The sequence below is a fragment of the Trichoderma camerunense genome (genome assembly GCF_050948025.1).
Source record: "Trichoderma camerunense strain CBS 138272 chromosome Unknown V8C40scaffold_2, whole genome shotgun sequence".
NCBI classification, from domain to species: domain Eukaryota; kingdom Fungi; phylum Ascomycota; class Sordariomycetes; order Hypocreales; family Hypocreaceae; genus Trichoderma; species Trichoderma camerunense.
In genome coordinates, this window is record NW_028145368.1 from 538,181 (window position 1) to 565,963 (window position 27,783).

Here is a 27,783-nt window from a genome sequence, read left to right on the forward strand (position 1 = left end):
CCATCTCTTTTAAGAACGAAAATGATTTGGACGGTTTATCTTACAGCCGTGTCATTCTTATTTCCCCGCACCCAACTTCTTATATGTCACCTGCCTTATCCCCGCATCTGTAGTGAAGAACGCTGAGGGGAAGTCTCACGGGAATGACGAGGGAATGAGCGTAGACTCTTCGAGAACGGTTGCTTATGGTGAGGGGTTCTTGAAAGTTGATTGTAATGAATATTACAAGTGATTTGTAAGTGGAGGCGGGGTTCAGGAGTAGGGTCTAGGAATAAAGATTCGATCACCTCTTGAGTATCTCTGGAGAAAGATCTCTCTCTCAAACAAGTGATAGACTACAAATTGTGAACTGAGATGGACATCAGCCTCGAAAGACAACTATTGAATGGCTCTACTACTGCTGGTATTAGATCTGACGAGATCTATATGACAAAAAATAACGTATCTTACAGCCTACGAAGTAGTAATTCGAATGACTTCCATAGGAGATCACAACCATGTACCGCGATCTGGCCGTGCAAATGTAATATTCAGCTCCAGCTTTGTTCCAGCAGATCAGCATATGCTTTCAAGCTCGCACTGACGACATCGACGATTTCCCACGATGTATTGCCATTAAAGATCCTAGCCCAAACCCGGATGATGGAGATGCTCAATTGCCTTCCGGTGTCAAGATTCTGTATCAAATTCAACCGATTTTCCATGGGAACTCTTATACCATGTTCAGTTTCGTCCAATAATCGTGTGATCCACAAAAATAGCATTCTCTCATGCTGAGACGGCTCTGTTGGCCCTGGAAGAGCCAAGAGCCACCTTGTCAGTAGATGAGCATACTCTACAGCGGCCAAACAGTGTTGAACACTCCAATAAAATGAATGAGTCCTCGCCACAAAGTCAATACCGAGCTGTATGGGAATGGATAGGGCGTGAACCGCGTGGAGAAGTGCGGTGATGAGCCCCGGGCCTCGTACAATAGTTTGCGGTGCGTTAACCAACGCTCGGGCAATTGTTGAAGGATCTCTTGTCATCAAAGCGCGATGTGGTCCCAGATCAACTTGTATGCGTACATATATCTGACCGAGCAGAGCGGCCGAAGTGAATGCGATTGGTCCAGCTGGATTACGCGGGTCGGTACTTGACTCTGGGGTGTCTTTCCAGCGAGACTTCCAGGTGCGAAGGACTGCATCCAACCCTGTTATATCGCGTGCCTGATGGTCGTGATCTAATGGAAATAGACACAGCTGACGGGCGAAGTAAAGCTGCTGGAATAAAGCATGTAAGAGAATATGATTCCCAAGAGCAGTTGATGGTGTCTCGTCAGTGGCCGAAACTTCTCCCTTACTAAAAAGGGAAGCAAACGACCTCTGGAAAGGGACACTGGGTTTCTTCCCCACCGATTCCCATGCCAGTCGCCATTCATTCGCATTGTGTGCCGACCAGAGGGCGTTAGAGCAAGGCATATTAAGCCCAAGATCGGCGTTCAAGAGTAACGGAGGCGTGTTATACATTAGGCAGTGAAGGTTAAGGAAGCAGTAGGCAATAAACTTGGTGCGCCTATTGAGCTCCCTGCTGACCCATGTATTCCAGTTAACATCATCTGAACCATCCATCAGGTCAAAACTCTGAGCTGGTTCGACGAGTCCGTGTGCGCGAACCAAAGATGCGAGGGTATTATCCAAGAACCCGAGTTCTTGCGCTATTGTTCCGTTGTTTCCCCAAGTTGCATAAATAATAAGTAACAGAAGAGTCTGGATTATCTCCACTGTCTCGTCAAAGTTATCCTCACCGGCAACACCAGCTGGAAAGTTCGACAAGAAAGCAGCCGCAGGAGAGTTACACTGGGGTGAATTTGCTGTATAGCCAGCCTGTATTCCGCAGCCTTTTTGCTTCATGGTATCCAAAACAATGGCTCGTGCTGCATAAAACAATTGCACGCCTTGACTGGTCTCGAAACGGTATTGGGAGCCACAGGCAGCAATTGCCAGAACAAGAGCCGGGTTACAACTTTCTATGCGTAATGTTGGAGAATGTATGAACGGAAGATGCTCATTCAAACCATCAAGAAAACCATGAAGGTACCTAGACAAGGCATATTTGGACGGAGGTGAGAACCCCTTGGGTAAAACTCGATGAAAGCCGTCGATAGTGTTCAAAAAGGAACGATACTGGGACTCGCTTATGTTGTGTATTGAATGAAGCCTGATTGTGTCCGCTGAAGTCTGGAGCCGGTTTTCGACCTCACTTCCGTCAGGCTGCAGAGAAGGTAAGCGAGACCCAAAGTTGGAGAATAGCGCTTCCTCGGCAGCATGGCTTCGCAGAGAGTGGTCTTCTGAATCGGAGTCGTTCGGCACAGCATCCTTTAACCCGGGTTGGGGAGCGACCGCAGAATCGGTTGGGAAAATCCATTGCTCCATGGATGGAAGCCCTTCGGATTCCCATTGTTCAGACAGCCCAATACTTTCCAAGAAAGTGGCAAAGTCTTGCATTGGATCCCCCCCTTGGATCATCAATGGGAGAGATGCGGGCTCCTAGAGAAAATACCATTTAGCACCTGCTGCATGGGATTGGGAGATGAACTCCTTCAAAAGAAGAACATCTGCAATAGATTCGTGTCATTTTACATTTACACTTGCATTCAGAGTTTCTTCCAGCGAGCTGTTGGGCGTCGCGTAGGTTCCATTCGTCCAAGGGGCCAGAGGCTGGTTACTGGCAGAAGTTCTTGTATGTTCATCTGGGATCAGGGTACTTTCTGATGAGATGTGTCTCGGGTGGCCTCCAGTCTCATACTGCCCCCGTTCTTGATGAGACTGTGTTGCGTGCACAAGTCTCTTATGACGAATCACCAAATCACTGTCAAACAATGATTAGTACTAGGTTAAATATAAGGTGTTGATAAGTAAACCAACTTTCTACTAAAGGATCTTGAGCATATTTCACACGAAAATGGCTTATCATTAGTATCTACATGTTGAAATTGGTTAACTTTCTAACTCTTCACTCTTAACAGTAAAAAGGTGAAAATGGCCTACGGCTTCTGATGTGTCGCTGCAAGTGCTCGAGACGTGAGAAGGACCGCGAACAATATGGACATAAAGGCGGCCTGGAACGCCCCTGTTTACTTCTGGTCGAAGTCTTCTGTGACCGTGTGGTAACCGGAGCTTCCATGGCGCAATCGTCGCGACATTCGCGGCCAACTAACAGACGGATTTGACAATGATGGGGAGCGCAAACGTCGAGTTAGCAGAATCTGGGGTAGTGGAATTTTTATATAGGGAGGCTAAATGTAAAAAGTGGACCTGAGCTACACGAAGGCTAAAGAAGCATAAAAGTAATGTCCTTGCGTAATTGTGTATAATAGTTACTATTAGGTATGAGGATTTTACGCCGTTTTCTAGCTCTGTCGTAATAGGCATAGAGGCGCCACTTGGTGGCTGTTATCGGAAGGGTAAAAAGATGGACAGACAGACATCATGTGACGGATTCAATGAAGCATATCAATATACCTTCTAAATGAAGCACAAAAACATTTATCACGCATTCGTACGGCAAGGTGTTCTGAAAGGCAAGAGAAATTAGCAACTTCATACTTTATTATGCTATTTCAAAATATTCTACTACGTGGACAGATTTGTTCTTCTCTTGACCGACACGTAAAGATTCAAAGGCCGAACAAGTTGAAACTCTGGGTCGTATTGAACATTCTCACTCCCATCCCGAATAAATTCATAGCGGTATATCAACTCGCTAAAAATAATCTTGGCCTCGAGAAGAGCAAAATTGAAGCCAATGCAGCCACGTGGACCCGTTGCAAAGGGGAGATACATGCCACGATGGCGACCTTTTACCTCGGCAGTGTCCCATCGATCCGGGTCGAATTGAGAAGGGTCGTGCCAGTGATTGGGATTTGTGTGAAGACTGTGGAGAGCACAAACAACCACGCTGTCTGCCTTTAGGCGGTATCCACCGGGAACAATGACATCCGTCTTTGCAGTTCGCGCAGGCTGGAAGGCAGGGTTGTGGAGGCGTTGGGTCTCCTTGACGAATTTATCGAGGAACGACAGCTTGCTAACAAGATCGACTGACCATTCCGTCGTTTCGCTAATGCCATTGTTCACAAGCTCCTGGAGCAGGCGCTCTTGATTGCCGGGGTGCTCGGTAACGGAGTAGATGAGCCAGGACAAAAGGGATGCGGTAGTCGTAAACCCAGCTGAAGTCAGCATGACGATGTTGGGTACAATCATCGAGCGGGGGAATGTCTCTCCCTTCTCGTCCGTGCCCTTGATCAGATACTCGACGAGGTTAGATGCCTTCAAAGCGGCCTCTGCCATGGGCATCTTGGGCATCGCCGTATCAGAAGTCTCGATGTCTGAAACGATATCCTCTATCAACGCGTAACAGAGCTTATGTGTTTCTCGCAACTTCTTAGGATCTCCAAAGGGGAGGTTCTGATACCAAGCACCCCGGGATGCCACCCTCTTGTTCAATTGGAACATGGTGAGGATAGACAGCGGGATTGGGTGGAATGGCGCATCTGCATTAACCAGATGACCAAAGTTCTGGCCCAAGATGACTTTGCCAATGGTCTCGGAAGCCAGCTTTACCATGTACTGGTAGGCGTTCCACGACCGACCACTTTCAGCAAAGGCGTCAAACACAGCGAAAGAGCGCCGAACCGTTTCCTGAATCAATGGTGCATAATGTCTCACAGCTTTGGGGCCCATTGATGTTGGGAGAAACTTATGGCTGAGGCGCCAGGTCTCAGTCTCGGTATCTCCAACAAAAGTCGCAATATTATCTTTTACTCCCCAAAGAGGATGATCTTCATTAATCTTTTTCGAAAAGTATATGGATTCATTGAGGGCGACGGCAGCGATTTCAGGGTCGTCTGTGAGGTAATTCGTCTTTCCCATATTCGTTGTCTTGATCAGCCCGCCATATTGGCGGAACAGACGAGTATGGTTTCCGAGATGATCTGGGAAGATTTCGTAAAAGCTTCCCACAATGGGGAGGCCTTCTGGGCCATCGGGCTCACGAACGGCCTGATTGTCGATTCTGATACCGATAGGCTCGTTGGCGTCTAACACGTCACTGACAGTATTGATGGAGCCATAGGAGGTGTGGAAAGATACTCCTTATTCGAGTTGGTATGTCAGCGATATCGTCCTCACTACCTAGGAAAACATTATAGCATCAATCATACCGCTTGGTTGAACAATATGGAAATGCCGTGCGACGGCACGCTTCAGCTCATCTGGACCGTAGGTTGGAGACACTAGTATGGATTGTGCTGTTGAGACATCGTCTCCAACTAGAAAGAAATTCTTTGATGCCATGGTTTGATCGAAAGCAGACAAAAGACTTGATCAAGTAGCATTCCGTTATGTCAGTATGGTATCGTTGTAGATAGGGATCGCTGTTATTTATGGTCTCAGTCAACCGTCAGAATCCCCTCTTACACCAATCCACAGAGAGTTTCAGCGCTTCTACGAGAAAAGACATTCGCAAGTCCGGTTGGAATTATTGGTGCAAATAACTTCAAACCAGACTGTCTAGCTGTTGCATTGCGGGGTAGATCTACAGAAACTCTGGATCAACCGCTGCTAGGTAATATTAGGCATTGTTTGACAATTAGACAACGTGATATATCAGGTACTTCAATAGCCAGCCGAGAAGCAAATACAGAGTCAGTATCTCGTTATTTGGTCCAAAACTCTCGTAGCCTTGAGAGAATGGTACATGTACGCCACCTTCATGTTCAATTGTGACCCCGCATGCACCCCGCATAAACTTACACGCATTCGCCCCACCCCCACAATGCGTTTAACATTGTAAGTCGAAGGCAAAACGCTCCCCACAAGGTAAAATCATCAACGATCACTAGTCAACTGACCAAATACTACTATACTACTGACTTGGTGTTGGGATTGATAATGATTCTGTATAATCGGAGCAGAATTTGTTCAAATGGTCTGAAAGCCGAGGTTAGTCGCTTTGGAATTAGTAGTCTTTGTTTTACATCAGATGAATGATTGGTTGTGGACTATTTATCCGAATGGGTTATGTATATTGCTTTACTAAGAGTAGACACACTTCTATTATATAAGAGCTTAGGGTTATCCTTGTTACGACATGGGTCCCACCATACGTCTTCTTTTTAGCGAACTTTGAGCCAGGTGATAGAGTTAAATACAACCATCCACGTCTCCTTCTTACGGTCTCATCTTCCAAGCACTACTATCTTTCATCTTTTACGACCCAAGTATCAAATGTCCTTGGCAAGATGGGATTGAAGACTGTCTCCGTCAGAGATGTTCAGGAGCACAATAAACCTGACGATATATGGATGGTCATTCATAACAAAGGTTGGCGTGGTTAAGCTCCCTCCGTTGAGAATTTTGATGCTGACAAGAAGACCCAGTTTACAACGTTACGAATTACCTAGAGGACCACCCAGGTGGTGTCGATATTCTTATAGCGGAAGCCGGCAAAGACACGACACAAGTATTTGAAGATGTGGGCCATTCTGAAGAAGCGAGAGAATTGTTAGAAGATTTGCTAGTTGGCGAGATTCAGGCATCTGTAAGTGTGATAATGATCCAACGTATCTTTTGAAAGATTTGCCATTATTGACCAGGCTGGATAACAGGATCGTTCTGCTACGGTAGAAGTTTACCGGCCGACCTTCGAAACAGTTAGCCAGACAACGACTATTCATACCAAATCTCAATCATCGAAAGGAACCGCATCATGGTACGCAAGGGCCTTCTCTAAAATATTCATAATTGGAATCTTTGGCGGGACAGCGTACCAAGGCTACCACCACCGCAAGCTGCTGTCTCATTTTGCAGAGGCGTCTTCCAAAAGCCTGCGAGTATCTAGTGGCCAATTTTGGATTGGCTTTGGCATGGCATCTGTGGTACAAGCTCTGTTGACGTTCGGAGTAGTGTCATGGGGTGCTTCGAAACTGGATTTCCAAGAGGACTTTACTTCGTACCCAGCATACAGGGTTCAAAATCCAGCGACTCCGTTCATGTCTGCGCCTGTTGCTGCCGTACCGGGATGTCAACTAGACCCCCAGAAGTGGCGCAAGCTTACGCTCCAAGAAAAGGTCAAGGTTTCGCCCAATGTATACCGCTTTGTCTTTGGACTACCAGATTCATCGCGGCCATTGGGCTTACCTACTGGGCAACACGTTGCAATTCGAGCCCAAATTGGAGACAAAACGGTCTCTCGATCATATACGCCCACTTCGGATAATCGAGACCTTGGCCGCGTTGATCTTCTTGTCAAAGTCTATCCAACGGGTGTCATGACTCAATGCCTTGAACACCTTGCGGTCGGAGACAAAGTTGAATTTCGAGGTCCGAAAGGTGCTATGCGATACACCAACGGATATGCGACTCACATCGGTATGATTGCTGGTGGTACCGGTATCACTCCCATTTACCAGGTGATCCGCGCCATTTGTGCGGACCCTTCGGATAAGACTTTCGTTTCTCTTATATATGCCAACAATACCGAAGCCGACATTCTTTTGAAAGAAGAGCTGGATGTACTGGCGTCGCAACACCCCCAAAACCTTCGGATCCATTACGTTCTTGCAAAGCCCCCTTCCAAATGGTCAGGCAGTACTGGATTCGTGACAAAAGGTATTGTCAAAGAGTCTATTTACGATCTATCCAAGGATTCTCGTCTCTTACTCTGTGGCCCTCCTCCAATGCTTGCAGCTATCAAGAAGATAGTGTCTGAGCTTCAGACTGAAGAACCAACGCTGTTGTCTGATATTGATAAGAAAGTATTTTTATTTTGAAGGTTTTCTTTTGAAGAATCTAACAAGAAATGTATACTATCAAAACATTCCAAATACACCAGATGTAAAGGAATATTGTGTCCATAGTAATATAACTAAGGAATGGGGAACTCGGCCAATTGAGCCCATGATCCAATGTTGTTTCCTGCTCAACTAGACGCAATGAGCATATTCAGGTCAACGCGAATTAAGTAATACCAGCTAAGGTCACAGTAAGAGATGAAATGCTACTGAGGAGAGGGTCTTGGGGGGTCAGCTTTACTTCATTATTTCTTCTGGTTCGCTCTCATGCTATCTCCGCTTTTGGAAGATCACATCAATAGATACATATCTAACTCCGTGGATGATTACGAATCATGCATAATACGATCGGCTGAAGCTTAGGCCTCATTGATACCAAGTCAAATTCCGTTTATCGTGACTACGACAAATTAATACCTTCATAGGTATCACATAATATACTGACTTTACTGTCCCCTAGTATCTACTTAATATTTAAGGGCACGCACTGGTAATACATCTATAAAAGCTTACAGCTGCATTTCTTTTTTATCTTCAATAAGCTCTAAATCAGGCAGTCTTCTGTCAAGCTACTATGGCAACTATTCGTGTTGGTTTTATTGGACTCACTGCCGGGGCCGGTAATGGCTTGGGTCCAGGTTCATGGGGTGTCTCTGCTCTCCTGCCTACTTTCGTTCTTTCGCCACACTATGAAATCGTTGCACTCTGCAATTCATCTGTTGAGGCCGCAGAGAAGTCCATCAAGCACCACAAGTTAGCATCTTCCACTAAAGCATACGGGAATCCAGAGGATATTGCCAATGATCCAGATGTTGACCTCGTTGTCGTCTCGGTTCATGTCTCGAAACATTTTGAACTGTCTATCCACGCATTGAGAAAGAAGAAACAGGTCTTTTGCGAATGGCCGCTTGGGGTTAATGCTGTGCAGGCCGAGGAGATGGTCAAGCTGGCTGAGAGGGAGAACGTGAAGACTGCTGTTGGTCTACAACTTCGAGCTGATCCGATCATTAAGAAGGTCAAACAGCTCATCGAAGCCGGAGTTATTGGTCGAGTGACTAGTACCATAGCCTTGGGCTGTTTCAACTATGCCCCGATCGATAGCTGGATGGCAGAGGCAGACTTTTACCTGGACTATAATAGCGGCGCTAATGAGTATCATATTTCGTTTGCTCACTGTGAGTTGGAAATACAACTATTAATTCGCAGCTTTAGAGCTAATAGGCGGCGAGTCATGGATGCCTTCACCTATGTTCTAGGCGATTTTGCCAGTCTCCAGTCCCTCCTGGATATTCAGCACCCCACTGTCAAAACTATCGACTCGAGTTCTGGCACGGTTGTTAATCCCGCACGTAAAAAGACCGCTCCAGATCACTTTTTTGTCCAAGGCAGGCTCGAAACCGGCGCCATTGCCAACGTCGCCTTTCGAAAGGTGGATAAGACCGTAGACGGGAAGGGTCTCAAGTGGCTTATCTCTGGTACCAAAGGGGAGATTGAATTATCCATGGACGGACCTATGCTGCAAATGGATCTAGAGAAAAAGCATCTTCGTTTAGTCATTGGACGAGAGGGGAAGGTACAGGATATAGATTACAACGACTCAGATGAACCTAAACATATCAGGAATGTGGCACCACCGGGCACCAATACCGCTAGGATATTTGAAGGCTTTGCAAACAAGACAACTACAGTTGCTAGTTTTGAAGAGGCATTGAAGATTCATAAACTTCTAGATAAGATTGCGGAGGCATCTGGCTTTTCTGTCAAGAGCCAGACCCTGGTATAGCTTAGTTTAGGTGCTTATTATACACGATTGTTTAGTTTCTCAGCTGCTAGAAGCTGATCAAAAGAATCTTTCAAACAATCTCCCAGAGACCTATATCGCACTCCCAAGATTCTCTCCACTTTGCTCCCATCAACATTATACGTGGTAGCTTGCGCAGCTATCCAAGCTCCTGGTTCGCCTGCATCAATCCGATTCTGTAACTCGGGCAATACCCTTCTTGCTTCATCCCTCACAAGTTGCCAGTGGCACCTTTGTGCAACTAAGAAACGTTCACCGCCTGCCTCTGGAACTTTCACGGCCGCAAGCAAAGCCGCAGAGACATCGCGGACATCAACCCACACTCCAAGGTGGCCTGAATTCCACGGCGGCGGATTCGGCGATGGGACGACAAGCTCCCATATCATTTGAGTTGATATGTTCAAATGATCAAGATCAACTGGCCCGACATGCGGTCCGAAGATTCCCGCTGGATCTACCGATACCATGTCAAAGGCGGGTGTGTTTTCCTTCATCCAATCCCACATACGCTTTTCAGCCAAAGCCTTTGATCCTATATACCCTGCCGCGTCCCCACCGTTTGCAGCCTCTTCGTATGTAAGTTGATTCCAGTCACTAGGAGAATATGTTTTCCCTGGAGCGAGGCCCAACGACAGGTCGAGAGTTGACGCAAAGGATCCAACATGGATGACGCGTTTCAGCTGGGGCCCGGCAAATTTGGCCGAAGCCTCAAGGACTGCCACGCCACCCTTGATCGCAGGATCGAGAACGTCGGCCTTGACGTCTTTCGGACTATTCACTAGCGGCGACGCTGTGTTGATGACAGCTCCGATTTTGAACTTCTCAAAGGCCTTTTCGAAGTCTTCCGCTTTCGTAATATCGCGCACTTCGACGATTTGTAGCTGTGAGGATAAATCGGGAAATATTGCCATGATTTTGTCGGCTGCAGCAACAGAGCGAACTGTTCCTACAACTTTGTATCCCTGGGCAATGGCTTCCTTGATAACATGAAGAGCTACATAGCCGTTTGCTCCAGTAACAAGTAGTGTATCGGCCATAGCTAGATGTTTAAAAGCCAGACGACACTTGAATAGTTTCAAAAAGAGGAGAAAAGTCAGATGTGTATAAACTTGAATGTCCTTTGGTCTTTTGATTTGGGAACACCGTCGCCAGTCCTATATACTTTGCTTTTACTTCTTAATCGTTCGGGAACAAAGGATCGGCTATTTAGCATATTAGACATCACAGACGGATTTTACGGCTCAAAAGAATTATCACCGAGCATATAATATGCTTTATCAAATGAATTTTGAGAACCTACAGCAGTACACCAAATGGCACGTTTCGTATGTCGAAAAAGGAATACGGTGGTCGTTGCCAAGCCTTACAATAGCAGGATTTGGTTGTAACAGTTTAACCATCCGCAATTCGCTTCGGCGTTTCCGTTGCTCTTACATCGGATTTTAGAGACACGATAGGATACGAATTGTGGAACTCATTGAATGACCATTGACTCAGGCCTCCTGTGCAGTAATGATAGTCACAGATGGTTCCAATGTGGGAGAGAAATCGTTGCCTCTCGGTAGATGCCTTACTGCTACTCTATACATAGAGTTATGATTTGATGACTGTGGAGTATCTTAATGTGTAGGCGTGAATAACTAATTTTTAGTCGCTCTGCAGGCATGGTCATAGGGTTATAAAATGGTAAATCTACTGACAGAATACTTCCCATGAAAGTCTGGCAGATAATCCAAATAAGTCTAAATGATGCCATATTTTGATGGCACAATATTTCTGGCGAGGGAGAACGGGATGGGTATGACGACAATTGTAGCATTTACCACGCCTTCAATGAATGTTCCAGATAGTTCAGACTGTGTGCTGCTATCTGTACGACGATGAAAGCGTGTTCCGATGCTCAAGTTAGCAGTTGCCAGGACAGAGAAAATGATAAGGCGAGCAATCATGGTTTTCACTTGACAAGACGCCGACTTGTGACAAGCAAGGGCTTTGCGCAGGTAATTAGGACAGATATCTGCCGAGTAACTTTTATAATTATAGCTGCTGATCCATAACAGCTACTCTATATGATTTTATGAACTTTGCCTAATGCATAATGTGCTACTTTCGTATACCATTCAAGGTCTTACCGCCTCGCGGTCTTTTTCCACGGCTTAGTGCCGATCAGAAACGCAATACTTTATGGGTCATCGTATTCCATTTTCGGTTTACGAGGTAACGCCACTAGCAACTGTAAATTCGACTGGACTTTCAGCTCATATTTCATCGACATTCGTTCATATCATTAAGCCTCCTTACTGTGGCCTAATCTGCTTGCCTAGAGATAAATCCATTCATTACTTCACCTACAATGGAAAGTGGCTGGACTCAGTCTAGTGTAAATGCCTGGCGGATTCGCGCGAGCTTAAGTAATTGCTGAGATTGGTAATGTCGCCTCTATGAAGTAGACACTGTACGATCTGTTGGATTCGGGCATTGCGGCGGACACAAAAGATGATGATGGAAAGTCAGTCATCGACTACGCGAAGCAGGCCAGACTGACTTGGGCCGTTGAGAAATCGGAATTAGTTCTAAAATGTCCCGAATGTCCGAACGGAAGTTCAAATTCAGATCCGGAGTCTCATGCCGAACCAGCACAAGGTGTCAGAAGTGCGCTGAAGACAGAACTGAGTACATTCGCAAAGGGGTTCCAGATGTTTCATTGACTATTTTATCTTCCCCTGATGAATTCAATAGTACTAGCAAATAAACGGAGGTATCTAAACTTTGGGGGGGGGATCCTCTATACAAGTCAAACGATGCCACTGTGATTCTCCTTGTCTTGCATTGTACTTAGGTGGTTCAAATGTCAAAGCATCATTCTCGCTTACTCCAACCACTCCTTGACGACTGAACTGGGCAAAATTGTCAACTGCTCTAAAATATTTATACTCTCCATTCCAAAGAGATTTGCTTGAAGTAGAACACCCGGGTTGAGTGCCGAGTTTGGTGTTGCGATTATACTACTGAAATAGTTTACCCTGTATAGATAATAATAACTGTGCCACTTCCAACAATTCGGAGCCATTCTCTGGCTTCGAACCCTCTAATTTCCAAATTCGGATGCGCTTCCGTAGCTCAGTTGGTTAGAGCTTCGTACTAATACTAGACGTCACAATCTAGCCTTGGTAATGCGAAGGTCGCAGGTTCAAGCCCTGCCGGGAGCAAAATGCCCCAATGCGTTATCCGATACTTGGAATTCTTTTTTTGGTTCTCTTTTCGTTCATAACCTTTTTACGTTTTCTTTTTATTCAATTGGACTCGTTGCATCGGTGAAGAAGACGTCCTCAGGGCATTCACGAATCAGCAAATGAAAGCCAGATCAATGTTTCAAAGACAACGGCCAAGGCCATTGCAACCCAAAAATGAACGTATAACGACCGTTATGATTCAGATCCAGTGGAAATGTGAACTTTGCAGTAAAGATCTTTGTTTAGCACATATCCGTAAGTGCTAGAAATAACATCGAATACAGCTAACGCGACCTTGCCTTGAGCTGATTGAATTGTCATCCGGTGCCAGCGTCACTATTGTCGTACAATCACGCCTTTGTTTGATGATGGCTTGCGACCATCACACTGTGGTCTAGAGTTGAACAAAGGGTGATTTTATGATGATGTTACCCTTTAATTTACAAGGTGTTTTCTTCAATGGTCTCCACTGTCCTTTGTATCGACTGCCTGCCGCATGTTGTGTCACTTGAACGTCAATATTAGTAGCTGAACTGCTGCAAAGGGCAAACACACGAAAACTATGATAGCGGTGAATCGCCATCACGTCCATATACCTGTGAATAGAAACAAACCTTGTGAATCTATAAATTCCTGGATGAGTCGCGATCTCGGTTATCAGGAATCGATCACGAGAAGCCAGTTTTCCGCCAAATCGCGAAAGAAAAAGAAAGAGAAGCCACAGTTCTACAGTCAAAGACGACCAGTATGTCAACTTCAACTAGTTCAGAGGCCCTGGGTAAAGAAGCAGAGATTTTCGATCGGCTGTTCCAGCTTGACGAGGAAGATGTTAGTTGGATCAAGAGACGCATCAACAGGCACATCGCAGCCTGCAAACGATATGCCAGCGAGAGGCCACCGCGATGGAGAGAAGCTCTGCGCGAGGCCAATGAGGCTTCTACGATCGCATTTGCCGAGGGCATGACCGGCATCGACTCTAAGATCAACTTTTACATAGCCCACTGTTACAAGGGAATGGGCATGTGGCGGGAAGCCCACCAATTCTACATGAACAGCACTGTCGATAATCAGGACATTTACTGGCTGCAAGGGCTACAGTCACTCAGTAGGCAGAAGATGGAGGATCTGGCGCTCAGGCGGGTAAGAGGATCTGGCGATTTGCGCACGGCTTATAGTGACATGACAAAGCTAGGATAGACAAGGATGTGGATTGTCCGTGATATCTGAATAGAAATACGGTACGTTTGTGAGTAAAATCACTGCTTGGGAGCATAGTGTCTTCTGATTGTACCACTTACACGACTTCGTAGGTTGCATCCCGGCAATCTAAGGAAAGATTCAGCTCGACGCAGCCTGGCCAGCGCAACGATTCCCATGAAAGGGCAACGTGACAATGCAGGGTGGTAATATTGATTAATGGTAACCAATAAGCCTGCCGGCATGCATAGCTGAAGTGGAGGCTTAGAGCACACACGCCTGGTGGTATGAAACGCCAAGATAGACGCCTTCCATATGTAACGTCTTAGGAATTGATGTTTATGGAAGTTGAAGATGACTGCTTATATTCTATTTGAGATTCAAGGGCCGTTGCCAAGTACACAGTGAGACATACCTGAGCTTACTCAAGTATATGACGGCCGATTAGGAAGTCGGTAGCTCTAGGGCTTATGCTATTAACACTCATGGCATGATCTCTATTTCACGTAAGACAGAGTACTGTAAGCGGGATCTGCATAGAACCCTTCTTTTTATAATCAATCCGAGCCACAGTCGGTGTCTTCCGGCGTAAGGCCCTTATCCTCCCTCCTCTTGGTCAGATAAGGGGCTGTAGAACGTCCATTCGCCCGGCTCATTCAAAAAAAAAAAAAATTAGCGCGTGATAATCATGGAATTAGGTAGGCACCTTGAGCGAGAATTAGAGAAACTCGTTGGTTTTTCTATCTTTGGTAATATTAGAACGGGGTGTTTCATTATAGGTTGCCACTGAAGTCGCCGTGGTTTAGCTAGTGGGCTGTTGAAATCTTATATAGGATTCAAGGTAATGGCGTCTTATGAACATCCACGAGATTTTCACTAGTTCCGATGCGAATAGGAATCATGGATTAACCATTGATTTGGCGGGACGATGGCTTATGACTTGTTAAATCAACATATGATAAAGTGAGTGGGCTATGATCTGCTTTAGTCTGGTGGAGAAGCGGGATTGCCATGGGCCTGGATCAAAGATATGATATACTCCGTACTACTCCCAAATCAAGAAAAAACAGAACATAGATGCAACAATGAAGAAAGAGGTTGCGCAGTGCTAAAAAAAGAAGTTGCATGGGCTGACTCGCAAAAAAGTCCAAAATGATGGAACCCTTAAAAAGCGAAGCCCCCTGCCAGACTCGAACTGGCAATCTCAAGATACGCTCTAACAGACGCCAACCTTTTTGTAGGCTAGTGCTAATAGAAGTCTTGCGCCTTAACCATTAGGCCAAGGGGGCTTGTGATGCCAGACGAGAAAATTGTTTACTATGAACCATGCGCAAATCGACGACCTACTGATCTACCAAGGGCTGAACATCTACCCGGTGAAGGCGATGGGATGAGCTGCATCGATATCTATTTGATGTGTTCGGATTAGATACAGTAGCGTGGCGACAGCAGGCAGACAAATGATCCATGGCTAATGTAGCTGCAATAGGTAGGTCACTATCATCTAGCGTCTACCTAAAACCTGGATGGGTTAATGACAGGCTCCCTGTTATGTTCTGGTACTCTTAGATTACATGTACTTAGTCGCACTCCACCAGGCCGTTGAGCAGGATTGAAGCCATCTCCAGGACATAATAATCGAACCATTTATTGTTCTGCTTGTGGTTCTAATTCTCTTAGAGGAAATGACAGGTTTTCTTATGTTTTTATCCAAATTGCAGCATACAAGTCCGGAGTATTTATGAATTCTGCCGCCAGCAGCTCAGTCAGCAGTTTCTCCGCCTGCCCTCTTACTTTTGTCCGAGAAAACGAAACAAACCTGCACTTATGCAACTCCCCCCCCTTCTTCACACTCCTCAACACTCTCACGCCCCCGTCTCGACCTTCCTCTAGCCCACATTTCGTCGACAGGGCCGAATCCAATGTAACCCTCAGGTTGTGGGCGTCCCTCTGATTGGTGAGCCACGCCTGTCAAAACGCTCATCGAGCTTGGCTCTCTAATAATCCGAGTCCTAGGTTCGGACATTCACGTATCCCTCACGCTGCGAGCCCATCATGTGGCTACTGTATCGACATCATTGAGCATTGCGCTTTGTCTGCGCTGCAACCCAGAGGCGGCGGTTGGGGTTGCTTCGCGGGAGCTCGCCCAGGCCATCCTGCTGGTACGCGTATGGGGGCATGCGACATGGGCCATGGAGATTTCTCACACGGGTCCTGGCCTGTGCTTGTTATGCCCTTGTACGGGTCGAGCTCGGCATTGCCATATTGCGTGCTACTGTACTCCGTACTCCGTCAACGGGATTGCATTGCTTCTTTAAGATTCGGCTGTCCAAGTGCCGTGGCCTGTGGACACACCCGTTTCCACGGACCTGCTGTATGTATAAGCATGGCTCCTATCTTCCACGGCCTTATCGTCAGATTGGTAGGGCAAACGGAGCAATTATCCCGACTAACAACGGTCGTGCCGGTCAGACACAATCTAGATTCCGCAATGCCTGGTGCCGACATCTATATATGGCTACTATGGCTAGCCCTGTTCCTGTCAGATCTGCATCTATTGCCGACGGGCCACTTGCTTGTTTCTCTCAAACCCACAACCAATAACACAGGCCTTCCCCTGTATGCTCTTCCGCTAGATCCACACAGTCAGCGCCAAGCGGCGTTGTGACCGGCGACAACGAGTTTCAGTTCCTCCGACGAATGACCACTCATCCTAACTCGACTATCGCGGCCGAGGTATTTGAAATCGCAGCGCAGACGGTCTTTGGTTGTTTGAGTCACGAACCACTGCTTCAGGCGTAGATACACTGCCTTTTTGGAAAGGAAAACGGGCACCCTCCCGGTCATGACAGGTTTGCGGATGCCATCGGTGGTTTCGTTTCAGCCGACGCCCTCAAAATATTATTAAATCCGGCATGGACTGACGGCGGCGCAAACTCCTTCCGTAGGGTCAATCAACCATTAATCATCCTCACCGTCAACAACGATAGCCATGGCATTTCCACGGCAGAATCGACATGGCAGGCGAGCTACCCGCTGCTTTTGCTGCGCCGCTATCATGGCTGCTACTGCCAAGGAATACGAATCGAGCAACATCCAAGCCGCGTGCCGGCCCGTGGCTAAATTCACATCACCACCACCTCCCGGCAATTTCGTCCTGGCAGAGCCAAAATAGCCAAACACTAATCAATCCCGAATGCGCATCACCGAAAGTTTGTGACAGAACTTCAGCAATTTCCTGTAGAATTCTCAAATAAAGCCTCGGGACAAAACCTTGTCTCCATAAGCTTTACGTGCTAGCAGAATATGGCCTATTTGCCTGCCTCTTTTAGCCAAGGGCTAAATTCATGCGACGTCTAAAACTTTTTTTCTGTTTATCTCGGGCCAAACCTTGTCATCATCCTCGCAAGAGGAAGAACAAACTAATCGTCCTTACTCAAAGGGGATCAAGGCCGCGGGTGTCGTGTCTCAACATATTTTCCGTTACCTTGTCTGGACGATGCCTGCAAATTGTGTGTACTCTGTCTTGCGTACTCTGTCCGTGAACGGCCCTATTCTGGCGATCTCGTAGTCGGCCCGTCCCCGGGGAGTCAACACGAACGCAATGAATCAAGGTAGAACTTGGTTAGCTAAATCTCTCCCCCGCATTCTCTTCCTTCGGGATATCAAAGATGCATGGCTGGGCTCTGTCTGCCGACGATAATCTTGGATGAGAGCATGAATTGCTCGACTGATGTAGTGGAAGGTGTAAGCGAAGGGGTTTCCTGGTGTAGCATGTCGAGACTTGGGCTGCCGTCTTACAAGACTGTCTTGGGTGAAACGCCGTATCACACTTGGTACAAACTCCTGCCCGTTCTCGCAATAGTGGCATTGCATCACCAAATCCCAAAAAAAACATCGCTACACAAGTACATAGGAGAGACAGTCCTATGGCTTCATAGGGCATGACGGCAGGGAGGGGGGAGAAATTAAACTCAACTGCGAAGATGGGCCCAATCGTTGCATCGTGGATGGCCAGCCAAGAAAGGCTAGCAACGAGAAGGGAGGGAGGGATTTTCCCATGTCGACATGTTCATATCATCATGATCTGTCTAGAGTGAGTGGAGGGCTGCATTATCAGATTTCTTTCGAGTCCACCAGGCTCTGGAACAGGCTGTTGGGGCCCCCCAAGAGCGAAAAGATCAGCGTAATGCCCCCCCTGCGCCGGCGTTGTGGGCTCCTTACACGCGACTGACATGGATTTCGGCCGGCCGTTGCTCATGGATGATGTATCAAGGGCCGAATCTGCAATCTGGCGCCTGGCAGAAGGTGGTTGCAAAGGGAAGTTGCGAGAAAATGCTGGGGGAAGATGGCGCTTGGCAAAGAAACATAAAGGCAGACGCCCTGGTACCACGGGTATTCTTTCGCCCCTTGGTCAAAAGATTTATGCATTCCACTCGTTTGGTGTCGTAGAGCATATACCTGCATAATCTCTCCGAGTCGACTGAAACACTGCAGTGTTGAGTTTGAGAAGTTGGGACGGTGTTCAGCCTCAGCGACCTTCAACTCACTTGAGGCCTCCCTCCCGTTCAGAACTTTATCAGCGAGATAGACTCTGGACTGATAACAGACTCCTTGAGACACCACGTAAGCTTGTCCTCATACAAAAGTATTCACTTACAGATAGCTTATTCGCCCGTGCCGTCGGGGCCGGGGTAACACATGTCTGACAAGCATTATCAAGCAGGAACCACCGCGAAGAGAGCATCGAAAACGGCCCTCACCTTCCCCTTTGAAACGTCGATATCAGGTCGAAAATTCGCAATCTCTGCCTAGCATTGCCTGAGCAGGCTTTGCTGACTTTGCCTTTTCCACAAGGGCATCGATATCAGGGCAAATAACCTGGCTGAGTTGCCGCACGGGACGGTCCAGTGCCACTCTCGGCATCCACTTGAAGGTAAATATAGAATCATCTTCAAAAGGCACCGATGTACTTGCATGTAATCATCGACCGGCATTGCGTGGCGACAAGGTTTTCGTCTTGTGTCCTTGTCTGATAGCTGACCGATAGATAGTTGCTGCAAAAAGACATATACCCCCTCTTGGTGCACGACATAGTTTGTTGTACTCACCAACTCAACTACTCTCCTTCACAGCAAGCCTCAACCTTGGCCTATCACAAATCACCTTCTCTTAATCTTCATCTTCCTCCCTGTCGTACTATAACCCATAATCACTGCCGGCTCCAGGGGTTTAAGAGTCAAGCATAGGACACTCTTTGGGCAATAGCTGCCTGCTTTGACGTGGACGTTATCTTATTTCGAAACGGTTTACACAAAGTCGCCCAACATGGCTGGCAGCACCGCATTCACACACCGTGAGGAGCTTAACCACCGACAGATGTACGCATTTATCGGTGCGATAGTAGGACTCGCGGCGATCTTCATCTTCTTCCATCTAGGACGACGCCTTGCGCAGAAATCGAATGTTGGAAAAAAGGGGGTTTCAGCTTTGGCTGCCTTGTCTCGGTAAGTCTGCGCACCATAACTAGATGTCTCGGCCCGTCATCGTGTCCGATCTGTGACGACAAGTTGCAAGTTATGAAAAGCAAAAGTTCAGCATCAAATGTTATATGGAAGCTAAGAAAGAAAAATAGGAAACCACGAAATGTTCTTCTCCGCACAGCACCTGGTCTGCCTTCGCGAGGGCATGCCATCATCGTCTTCTTTTATCTCGCCATCAACATCATTGTGACCTTTACCGATATTGACAATTCCGTCATCACGATGGTCTCCAACTTGGGCGCACGAGCTGCATGGTATGTAGTATCTCCAACACGATCTTGCTTTGCTTCTTGGCTTTAATAGGCTGACTCTGAAACAGGATGGCGGTCGCAAACTTGGTTGTTCTCATCTTCTTGGCTTTAAAGAACACTCCGTTGGCGTTCCTCACAGCTTGGTCGTATGAGCGTCTCAATATCCTCCATCAAATCGCCGGTTCCACGTGCATCATCTTTGTCATCATCCATGCCAGCTGCTACTCGTCCTACTTTGGCTTTGCGGGAAGAATCTCGGTCCTGCGGGAAGAGAGCGTGATCTATGGCGAGATTGCTGGCGCCTCCTTCTTCATCGTCGGCTTTGCGGGAATGGTTATCCGTCGGTGGTGGTACGAGCTCTTTTACTATGTCCACATCAGCTTCTGGATCATCGCCATCGTCATGGTCGGCCTCCATCAACCAAACTTTGGCGAAAAGATTGTCTACGTAGTGATTGTCACCGCCGGCATCTGGGTGCTCGACCGTCTGGTTCGTGTGACCCGCCTTTTGATATACAGCGCCAACAACTCTGCCGTCCTTACACCTCTGCCAAACGGTGGCACCCGAGTGACCCTTAAGAAGGCTCCCTTGGGCGCTGTGTCCGGGCAGCATTGCTTCCTTTGGATTCCTTCGATTCGAACGTGCGAGACGCACCCCTTTACGATTGCCTCCATGGATCCTCTAGAGTTTGTTGTGAATTCTCACGATGGCTTCACACAGGACCTGCATCAATATGCCCTGAAGCATCCGGGGGCAACGGTCAAGGCCTCGATTGAGGGATCATATGGTACCCTGCCTGACACTTCTGAATATGACAGAGTTGTCCTGGTCGCCGGCGGAAGTGGTTCAACTTTTACATTCGGAATGGCACTCAACATGCTCAAGAACGTGGCTAGCACGCAGCTGGAGAAGAAGATTACCTTTATCTGGATGGTCAAATATGAGAGTAAGTGAATATGGTCTGGAAAGGTGACGACATAGGCTAACGAAGATATTACCAGGTCATCTTAAGTGGTTTGCCTCTCACCTCGACACTCTCGCAAAGGACTCCCGTGTAGAACTCGAGCTCTACGTCACTCGATCGTCGGAAGAGAAGGAAGATAGCGAGACACGCCCCGACTCGATGCCCGTCACACCGTCCTCCGAAACCGATCTCGAGAAAGCTGTCAATGTGACGGCTCAGCCCCTTCAATCTTCTTCTGAAGAGTCCGTTGCAGAGGAAACCGATTCAACACAAAACGCCGGCCCCATCGAAGTGCAGACACACGCCTATCAGAGCTCCATCAAGCGTGGCAAGCCAGACGTTGCGGTTTTGATCCAGAGCATAGTCGCTGAGACGCCGGTAGAGAAGCGTGTGCTGGTATTGGGATGCGGACCTGACGGCCTCATGGCAACAGTCCGCAACACCACGGCGGAATGCATTCGGTCTGACGGGCCGGGCATAGAGCTGCACTGCGAGCAGTTTGGTTGGTAAATGCGGCCACAGGGATGTCGCGTCTTTTCTTTTCCGTTGTTTCAACACTTTTTCTCTGGATCTGTAAAAAGTTTTTCTGGTTGATTTCTTCTTTTTCTCTGTCACATGTACCAGCATTTTCGGGTTTCATTGTGCTCATAGCTTTCTGGAGTTTGGTCGTTTGTTTGCTGCATTTGAGAATGAAATAGGGATACCACGGATGTCTTCTTTATCCGTCTTTTTGGAGGAAATCGGTCATGCATTATGCCTTTTGTATATAGGTCTTTCTGCTTCCGCATATGAGCGAAGCTTGTACATATCGCCATGAAATATATTGTGCTTTGTTACACAATGTCTTTTTGAACCATTTGGTGAAAATAGCGTTGGCAGTATGCATCGGATAATATGTCCTATCGTTGCTGACTTGCCGCACCGGTCAACTCTAGATCGAAGTCTCAAACCACGTCGACGAGAGCAGACCCTTTGTTGCCTTGGTGAGTGATGCTCTCCAGAATCAGCCGTATTGAGCAGACAGTCGACACAAATAATAAGTTATATCGCACAACTCATGTAAAATCGCCGTTTCGAGGGAAACCAAGCAAACCTGCGGTAAACACCCCGCGAGAAACAAAACAAGCAACCGACTTTGGGGGTCAACTATATAAGTACGTACGGACTTATAGAACCCCAATTTAAATCCGGATTTCCGACCCTCCTCATACAAAAAAAAAATACTACAGGAATAAGCAAGCTCGGGCTTTTGCCAAGCGAAACCTGGGGATTAAAGCAAGAAATGCTCCGGTAGCCAAGATGGGGAGATTATAAATGCTTACTTTACAAGGTGCGCGTGCTTGGCCCCTCTCCGGCCCGCGAGCTCCCTTTTTTCCCCCAGAAAGTCTCGTGGTGTAACGCCAAGGGGGAAGGTGAAAATGCGTGTGTCTCGCATTACCATTGCCAGAAGTGGTAAATGTGGGTAAAAAAAATTGTCGAATCTGGGGTTCGGTTGTTAGTTGTTAAATGGGGGTCCTTTGTTGCGGTATTGTATTTTAGGTTTGTCAGATTCTTGTTTTGTTTCTTGTTTGATTTGTCTTGAATGTGAGATTTCATTCTTTTTTTTTATCCGCGTCTGGTTTTCTTTTTCCGTCATTTTCTTACGTACGTGCGTATAAGACGACGCGAAAGGAGGTACTTCATTCTTGTTTGACCTCGGCTTCGCTTAAGCGGGACGGACCGTGTTCGAGGTTGAAGAATGTGGGGTACTACATGTGTGTGTGTGTGTACGTACTTGTCCGTAGATTCTGTATCTTATCTAATTCCCCACCTGTGCTATCAGCTTCAATATCACCACCACAGTAACACAACCATGTATCGTCTTACAACAACCACAAAAGAACCAACACAAAACATCTTGCATAAATACATACATCCACACATACGGAATTGCGCATAGATATTTACAAGTAAAAAATGCCCCCCAAACTCTCCTTCCACCCGCCCCTCCTCAACACCGCCTCCCCCTGGGCAACCTCCCACGCCCACCTCGCCGCCCTCCTCCGCTGCCCCTCCATCGGCGCCATCACCACCCGCACGAGCCTCGTCGCCGGCTTCCCGCACACCCCGGACACCCACCGCTACGCCCTCTTCGATCCCGCCACCGGCGCCGCGTCAGCCAGCATAGGAACGGCCACCTTTTCCGGCCCGCCAGAGGACTCCAATGACAACGAAGCTGGTCGTCCTGATCTAGACACTGACAAGATCCCGCTCGCATCGCTCAACACGCTCGGCTACAGCCCTCTCCCGCTATCGGAATACCTCTCCATCATATCTTCCCTCGCAGATTCACTTCCATCTTCTTCAACCTCGCCAAAAACAATCATCATCAGCGTCACGGGCTCTCCCACCGAGATCCTCGCCTGCCACACCCTCATCTCCTCCCACGCAACCACAGTCCCCTTCCCCCTAGCCATGGAAATCAACCTCTCCTGCCCCAACATCCCCAATCTCCCTCCACCAGCATACTCCCCCTCCTCACTATCCTCCTACATCGACATCCTGCCCTCTGAATCCACCATCCCCATCGGCATCAAGATCCCTCCATACACTCACGCCGGCCAATTCGACGACCTCGTGTCCTGTCTCATTGGCTCTGAATCAAACCAACCGCCAGCCTCTAAGCTCAGCTTCCTCACCGCAACAAACACCCTCGGGTCATGCCTCCTACTCGACCCAGCCTCTTCTTCAGACGATGCGTTGCTTCCGGGAGGAGGCATCGGAGGCATGGCCGGACCGCCTCTGCATCCCCTCGCGCTGGGTAACGTGGCGACACTGCGGCGAAAATTTGATGCCGACCCACGGTTGGTACACTTGGACATTATTGGAGTGGGAGGAGTCTATGACGGCCAGGGGTATAAGAGAATGCGCCGTGTGGGAGCCATGGCCGTGGGAATCGCAACGGCCTTGGGAAGACAGGGCGTTGGCGTCTTTACCTCAATTGAGACAGACATCAACTCCGTGTGGTAGGATGGAATGCTGGCATAGATATAGATACGAGATACACACGTACATCAGACGCAACAGCAGTACAATCACCATCGACGATTTCAGTGTCAAGTAGATAGATATGGGTGTAATATAAACACTATCTACACCATCTTCATCTATGCCCACGCCAAGCTAATGTATAAAATTGTACAGTTATTTTTAAGCCTCCAAGTCTGTATTCTCACAGACGATATCCATAAACCAGCCTCCCTTTGAGATATGGGGTATAATTTTAGTCATCCAAGCCACCAGCAAACACCAAACTCCGGCCAATCGGCAAAATTTGTTGCCACATCATATATATACAACCAAGAAAAGCGATATATCCAAATGAGTAAAAGATGGAAAAAGGAAAAAGAAAAAAGACGTTGCGTGCCCGCCATAGTCGTCTCTAAGCGTCGATGCTGCCTTCGCTATGTTCTACCTCGAGAGTAGGTGAAGACTTGCGTCGAGCCCCGTTTAGTTTTGCGCCCAAGCCTTTAGTAACAATGTCCAGAAATCCACGATGAGATTTTTCCGCAACTCCGGGTTCTCTGAAAAAATCAACAGTAATAGTCGCAGAGTCGGTACCGCGAGGCTCTGGCTCGGCGACCACCACATCAGCAAGCGCTTCGTCCATGGGACGCTCCCCCTCCTTCCGCAACACGCGGCGTGATGGACGCGGGTCTACCATCAGGCGTGCATCCTTGACGTAGGTGAGGAAAATTGGCAAAGCCATCATTGCCACTTGCATGGCTACAATGAGTATAAAAGCCGTCTGCACAGTGCCGCCCCGTACAATAATGCCATACATGATAAAAGGAAAAAATAGAGGACCGGAAGCACCCATGGTAATAAAGGCGGCCGCCCGTTTGGTTCTCCTGCCTTGGCCACGCATGCCAATAGCGAAAATAAGGGGCCAAATAGGGCCTTCTCCAAAGAAAAACAAACAAGCAGGAATGAATAATAGATTTGGGTTAGAAGGCTTCAGGAGGACACAAAGGAGAGCCGATATGAAACAGAGAATGATGCTGAAGCTGAGAACAGTCCGTGGCTGAGGCAGCCGAGAATTGTTAACAGACAAGTAAATGAAATATGCTGCAGCAAACCGCGAGACGGCGAACACCGTGTGTCCAACTGTCAGGTAATCAGAGAGAGAAAGTGTGAACCCCATAGGATGATCGGGATCAACCGCAGCCCCAGCGACGGTACCGGATGTAGCTTGCATGCCGGACTTGGGCTGGCCAGGTATAATAGAAACGAGCAGACTGTTGAAAAATGTGCTGTTGCTTTCTTGGCCACTCACATACATGTACTGTGCCATGACGGCTAGAATGAGACTGATGGTTCGCAGCTGCAGACCGCCAATACTCTTCTTACACGGATCAACAGGCAGCAGCTTGGCCGACTCCTCAAGCTCGCTGTCGCTAACCTCGGGCAACGGCATATAGTAGAAGAAAAGGGCGAGCACAACGCACAGCAGAGTTATGCCGAGGTATGTCCACTGAACATTAATCAGCGTGGTACTGCTATTTCGGCCACTCGGATCAACACTGCTCAGCGACGTGAAGAAGACCTTTTGTGCCAAAAGGCCGCTGAGCACGCTGCCGACGCCCTGTACGGCTTGCGCCAGCATCAGGCGAGTCTCGCCGTATTGTGCAGGCCCACAGAGCACCATGAAGGAGTTGGCAGCAACTTCGAGCACCGAAAGCCCGAAGCCAACGACAAAGTTGCTAAGCATGAAGCCACCAAAAGAATTGGTCACGGCGGAGGGCCAGAAAATGATAGTGCCAGTGCCGTAAATGCACAAGCCAGTGATGAATGTCGCTTTGTAGCCCCCAATGTTTTCGTCGTTTTGCCGATGGCGCTTGGATCGGCTATGTTCGTCGCGTCGCAGAATCCACTCACCAACAAGTAGAGGACCAAAGAAGTAGCCACCGCCAAAATAAGCACTCGTCAGGCCGATCGTCTGAGCTGTGCTCATGTGGTTCACAGCAGCAATCGCATTGTTGAGCGTGTTGAGCAATCCGTACGAAATACCCCACAGGAAGAAGAGAATGGCCACAATGGTGCAGTACTTCCAGGATTCCTTCTTGTTGGCTCGAAGCATGCTCTTGGGCTTGGTCATGTTGACGAACCCAAAGTATATGCCATTCTCGTAGGAATGGTCGGTCGAGACTGTATTAGTGGTGCGGGAGCGAATGGCAGAACGATTGGCAGAAGAATTGGTCGGGGGGGCGAGACGGTCTCCAAGTGTCGTCATATCGGGAGTGGTCAAAAATTCCATGGCACTCATGGGCGCATCCGGACCAGGGCTGGCGTGTTGTCGGCCCCCAAGGGCACCGTGGGCAACGGGTTCTGGCTTGATCACCCCTGATGCGTTATTGTTGCCCAGTGACTGGTTATCAGAAGGTCGCTGACTCTGGCTCTTATCACTGGTAGTGCTCGGGCTGGCCCTGGTGCCATTGCCATTCTTGTTCTTGGGGTTATAGAGCATGGAGGGCAGAAGTCGCAGAACAAGGGGTTTCAAGGTAGGAATGCAGGCGCAGGTTGTACCCACATTGACCTCAACGGCGCTCCACATGAGCGCCAGTGATGCATTGTAGGCAAAGTCGGCTTGGCCGCCAAACCTCGAGGTAGGATCAGAGGTGATTCCAGTAGGAACATCGGCGATGGCCTGCTGAAGGTAGTAAATTCGGACGACGTCCACAACAGCAACGAAAATACCAAGTGTAAAGGTAAATACGAGGATGGTCTTTTGCCGCGAGGGTAGCCGCATGCCAGTCAAGACAGGGATCGGCAGCGCAAGAATAGCAAGGTCTGTAACAATGTTGACGGGAGACGAACAGATGAATTCGGTGAGGAGAGGGATGCATTTCGTCGAGCCCTGATAATTCGCGTTCCAAGCAGCTTGTACAGGCGTACACTGAAAGATGTTCATAAATGTGAGGACAACCCCTGCAATGTTGACAATGACGAGTGTGAGCCATGAAGCGAAGCGCAGGACCATCTGAGTGTTTCTAGCCAAGCGTAAGTAGAAGATGAGGATGCTCGTTTTCGTAGCCATCAAGGCCGGATTCTAGCATGTTTAGCAACTCGGCCTCGCAAGTGAAGAGGAAAGGGGGGCTTACATAAAGAATAGAGAAGACATATTCGCAGCGGCGAAGAGTGGGTATTTGCGATGTAGGGATGTCGGTGTCGTGTTTTCCGAGGCCGTTGGCGACGCCGAAGCAGATGGTAAAGGACAAGAAGAAGGAGATCAGCCAGGCTAAGAGGATAATTCTATCGTCCCAAGTGAATCTCTTGACGATGAAGTAGCGAGAGATCATGCGCGCGAAGACGAAGACCGAGGCAAGAACTAGAGTTGCTGTTGTGACGGCCAAGACGGCAGGCCCACGATTTGCTATCGAACCACCAGGTTCTACATCTGAGTCTGAATCCATGACAACCGTTTCGAGGAGATGGACATTGGGAAAGGTAGGATGGGTGCGATGCGATCAGAGGCTTGGGTCGGCATTCAATATCCGAGTCCAGAGGAGCAAAGAGAGAGGAAGAGAGAGAGAGATGAAAGAGAGAAGCCTCGCGGGTGTAGTTGAGAGGCTAATAAGAGTCGAGCATCTGGCAGACCCAAGAAAGGAGAGCAAGATTTGTCAAGCTAGGTATCTGGCCCTGATGCGGAGTGTGCCATTGCCTCGCGCCCCAGGGGGAGGGGATTTGAATCTAGATCTCGGCTGTCGTCTGGCTTGGAGAGATTCGGTCCAGCGGTGCCAGCTGTAATGGGATTACTCGAGCCGTACCTGGATAGGATCTGAGTGCTACCAGGACAAAACCAGCAGGTTACAGGCAGCAGAATGGAGCAAGCAGTGACAAGTGATATGCAGAATCGTGCCAGACGGAGACTGAGCGGTGCGGCAGCCGGGAGCTGGGCGAGGATATACGCGAAAGGCCAGTCGG

The 27,783-nt window shown here is 48.1% G+C and overlaps 9 protein-coding genes and 2 non-coding genes across 11 annotated transcripts; 6 read left to right on the forward strand and 5 right to left on the reverse strand.

The window, feature by feature from the left end:
- Window positions 1-361: 361 nt before the first annotated feature.
- V8C40DRAFT_232220 (C2H2-type zinc finger protein) lies at window positions 362-3,220 on the reverse strand. The gene is made up of 4 exons (XM_083213094.1): window positions 3,030-3,220; window positions 2,907-2,961; window positions 2,622-2,850; window positions 362-2,528 (listed from the first exon to the last, which is right to left on the reverse strand). Exons 1-4 carry the CDS (start codon window positions 3,163-3,165, stop codon window positions 531-533), a joined length of 2,418 nt encoding a protein of 805 aa, XP_083077586.1. The 5' UTR covers window positions 3,166-3,220; the 3' UTR covers window positions 362-530.
- Window positions 3,221-3,499: 279 nt separating this feature from the next.
- Window positions 3,500-5,731, reverse strand: V8C40DRAFT_91462 (cytochrome P450). The gene is made up of 2 exons (XM_083223599.1): window positions 5,201-5,731; window positions 3,500-5,131 (listed from the first exon to the last, which is right to left on the reverse strand). Exons 1-2 carry the CDS (start codon window positions 5,331-5,333, stop codon window positions 3,615-3,617), a joined length of 1,650 nt encoding a protein of 549 aa, XP_083077587.1. The 5' UTR covers window positions 5,334-5,731; the 3' UTR covers window positions 3,500-3,614.
- A 549-nt stretch (window positions 5,732-6,280) lies between these two features.
- V8C40DRAFT_282371 (ferredoxin reductase-like protein) lies at window positions 6,281-7,810 on the forward strand (the record flags this gene model as incomplete). Its single annotated transcript, XM_083221774.1, has 3 exons — window positions 6,281-6,362; window positions 6,419-6,579; window positions 6,647-7,810. 3 exons carry the CDS (start codon window positions 6,281-6,283, stop codon window positions 7,808-7,810), a joined length of 1,407 nt encoding a protein of 468 aa, XP_083077588.1.
- Window positions 7,811-8,405: 595 nt separating this feature from the next.
- Window positions 8,406-9,614, forward strand: V8C40DRAFT_272394 (Gfo/Idh/MocA family protein; the record flags this gene model as incomplete). The annotated part of the gene is made up of 4 exons (XM_083220354.1): window positions 8,406-8,669; window positions 8,715-9,006; window positions 9,061-9,180; window positions 9,217-9,614. The coding sequence occupies 4 exons, from the start codon at window positions 8,406-8,408 to the stop codon at window positions 9,612-9,614; spliced, it is 1,074 nt and encodes a 357-aa protein (XP_083077589.1).
- Window positions 9,615-9,645: 31 nt separating this feature from the next.
- V8C40DRAFT_282373 (uncharacterized protein) lies at window positions 9,646-10,669 on the reverse strand (the record flags this gene model as incomplete). The annotated part of the gene is made up of 2 exons (XM_083221775.1): window positions 9,646-9,660; window positions 9,716-10,669. 2 exons carry the CDS (start codon window positions 10,667-10,669, stop codon window positions 9,646-9,648), a joined length of 969 nt encoding a protein of 322 aa, XP_083077590.1.
- A 2,072-nt stretch (window positions 10,670-12,741) lies between these two features.
- Window positions 12,742-12,841, forward strand: V8C40DRAFT_t29. Its single transcript has one exon. It is a non-coding gene; the product is annotated as a tRNA-Ile (tRNA).
- Window positions 12,842-13,322: 481 nt separating this feature from the next.
- V8C40DRAFT_282375 (uncharacterized protein) lies at window positions 13,323-14,062 on the forward strand (the record flags this gene model as incomplete). The annotated part of the gene is made up of 1 exon (XM_083221776.1): window positions 13,323-14,062. Exon 1 carries the CDS (start codon window positions 13,613-13,615, stop codon window positions 14,060-14,062), a length of 450 nt encoding a protein of 149 aa, XP_083077591.1. The 5' UTR covers window positions 13,323-13,612.
- A 1,175-nt stretch (window positions 14,063-15,237) lies between these two features.
- On the reverse strand, window positions 15,238-15,351 carry V8C40DRAFT_t44. Its single transcript has one exon. It is a non-coding gene; the product is annotated as a tRNA-Arg (tRNA).
- A 3,923-nt stretch (window positions 15,352-19,274) lies between these two features.
- On the forward strand, window positions 19,275-21,381 carry V8C40DRAFT_91482 (ferric reductase NAD binding domain-containing protein). The gene is made up of 4 exons (XM_083223600.1): window positions 19,275-19,569; window positions 19,698-19,859; window positions 19,925-20,802; window positions 20,858-21,381. Exons 1-4 carry the CDS (start codon window positions 19,391-19,393, stop codon window positions 21,328-21,330), a joined length of 1,692 nt encoding a protein of 563 aa, XP_083077592.1. The 5' UTR covers window positions 19,275-19,390; the 3' UTR covers window positions 21,331-21,381.
- Window positions 21,382-22,631: 1,250 nt separating this feature from the next.
- Window positions 22,632-23,959, forward strand: V8C40DRAFT_232233 (dihydroorotate dehydrogenase). The gene has a single exon (XM_083213095.1). It carries the CDS (start codon window positions 22,777-22,779, stop codon window positions 23,827-23,829), a length of 1,053 nt encoding a protein of 350 aa, XP_083077593.1. The 5' UTR covers window positions 22,632-22,776; the 3' UTR covers window positions 23,830-23,959.
- A 282-nt stretch (window positions 23,960-24,241) lies between these two features.
- Window positions 24,242-27,272, reverse strand: V8C40DRAFT_261292 (major facilitator superfamily domain-containing protein; the record flags this gene model as incomplete). The annotated part of the gene is made up of 2 exons (XM_083219246.1): window positions 24,242-26,908; window positions 26,961-27,272. The coding sequence occupies 2 exons, from the start codon at window positions 27,270-27,272 to the stop codon at window positions 24,242-24,244; spliced, it is 2,979 nt and encodes a 992-aa protein (XP_083077594.1).
- Between the last annotated feature and the right edge of the window lie 511 nt (window positions 27,273-27,783).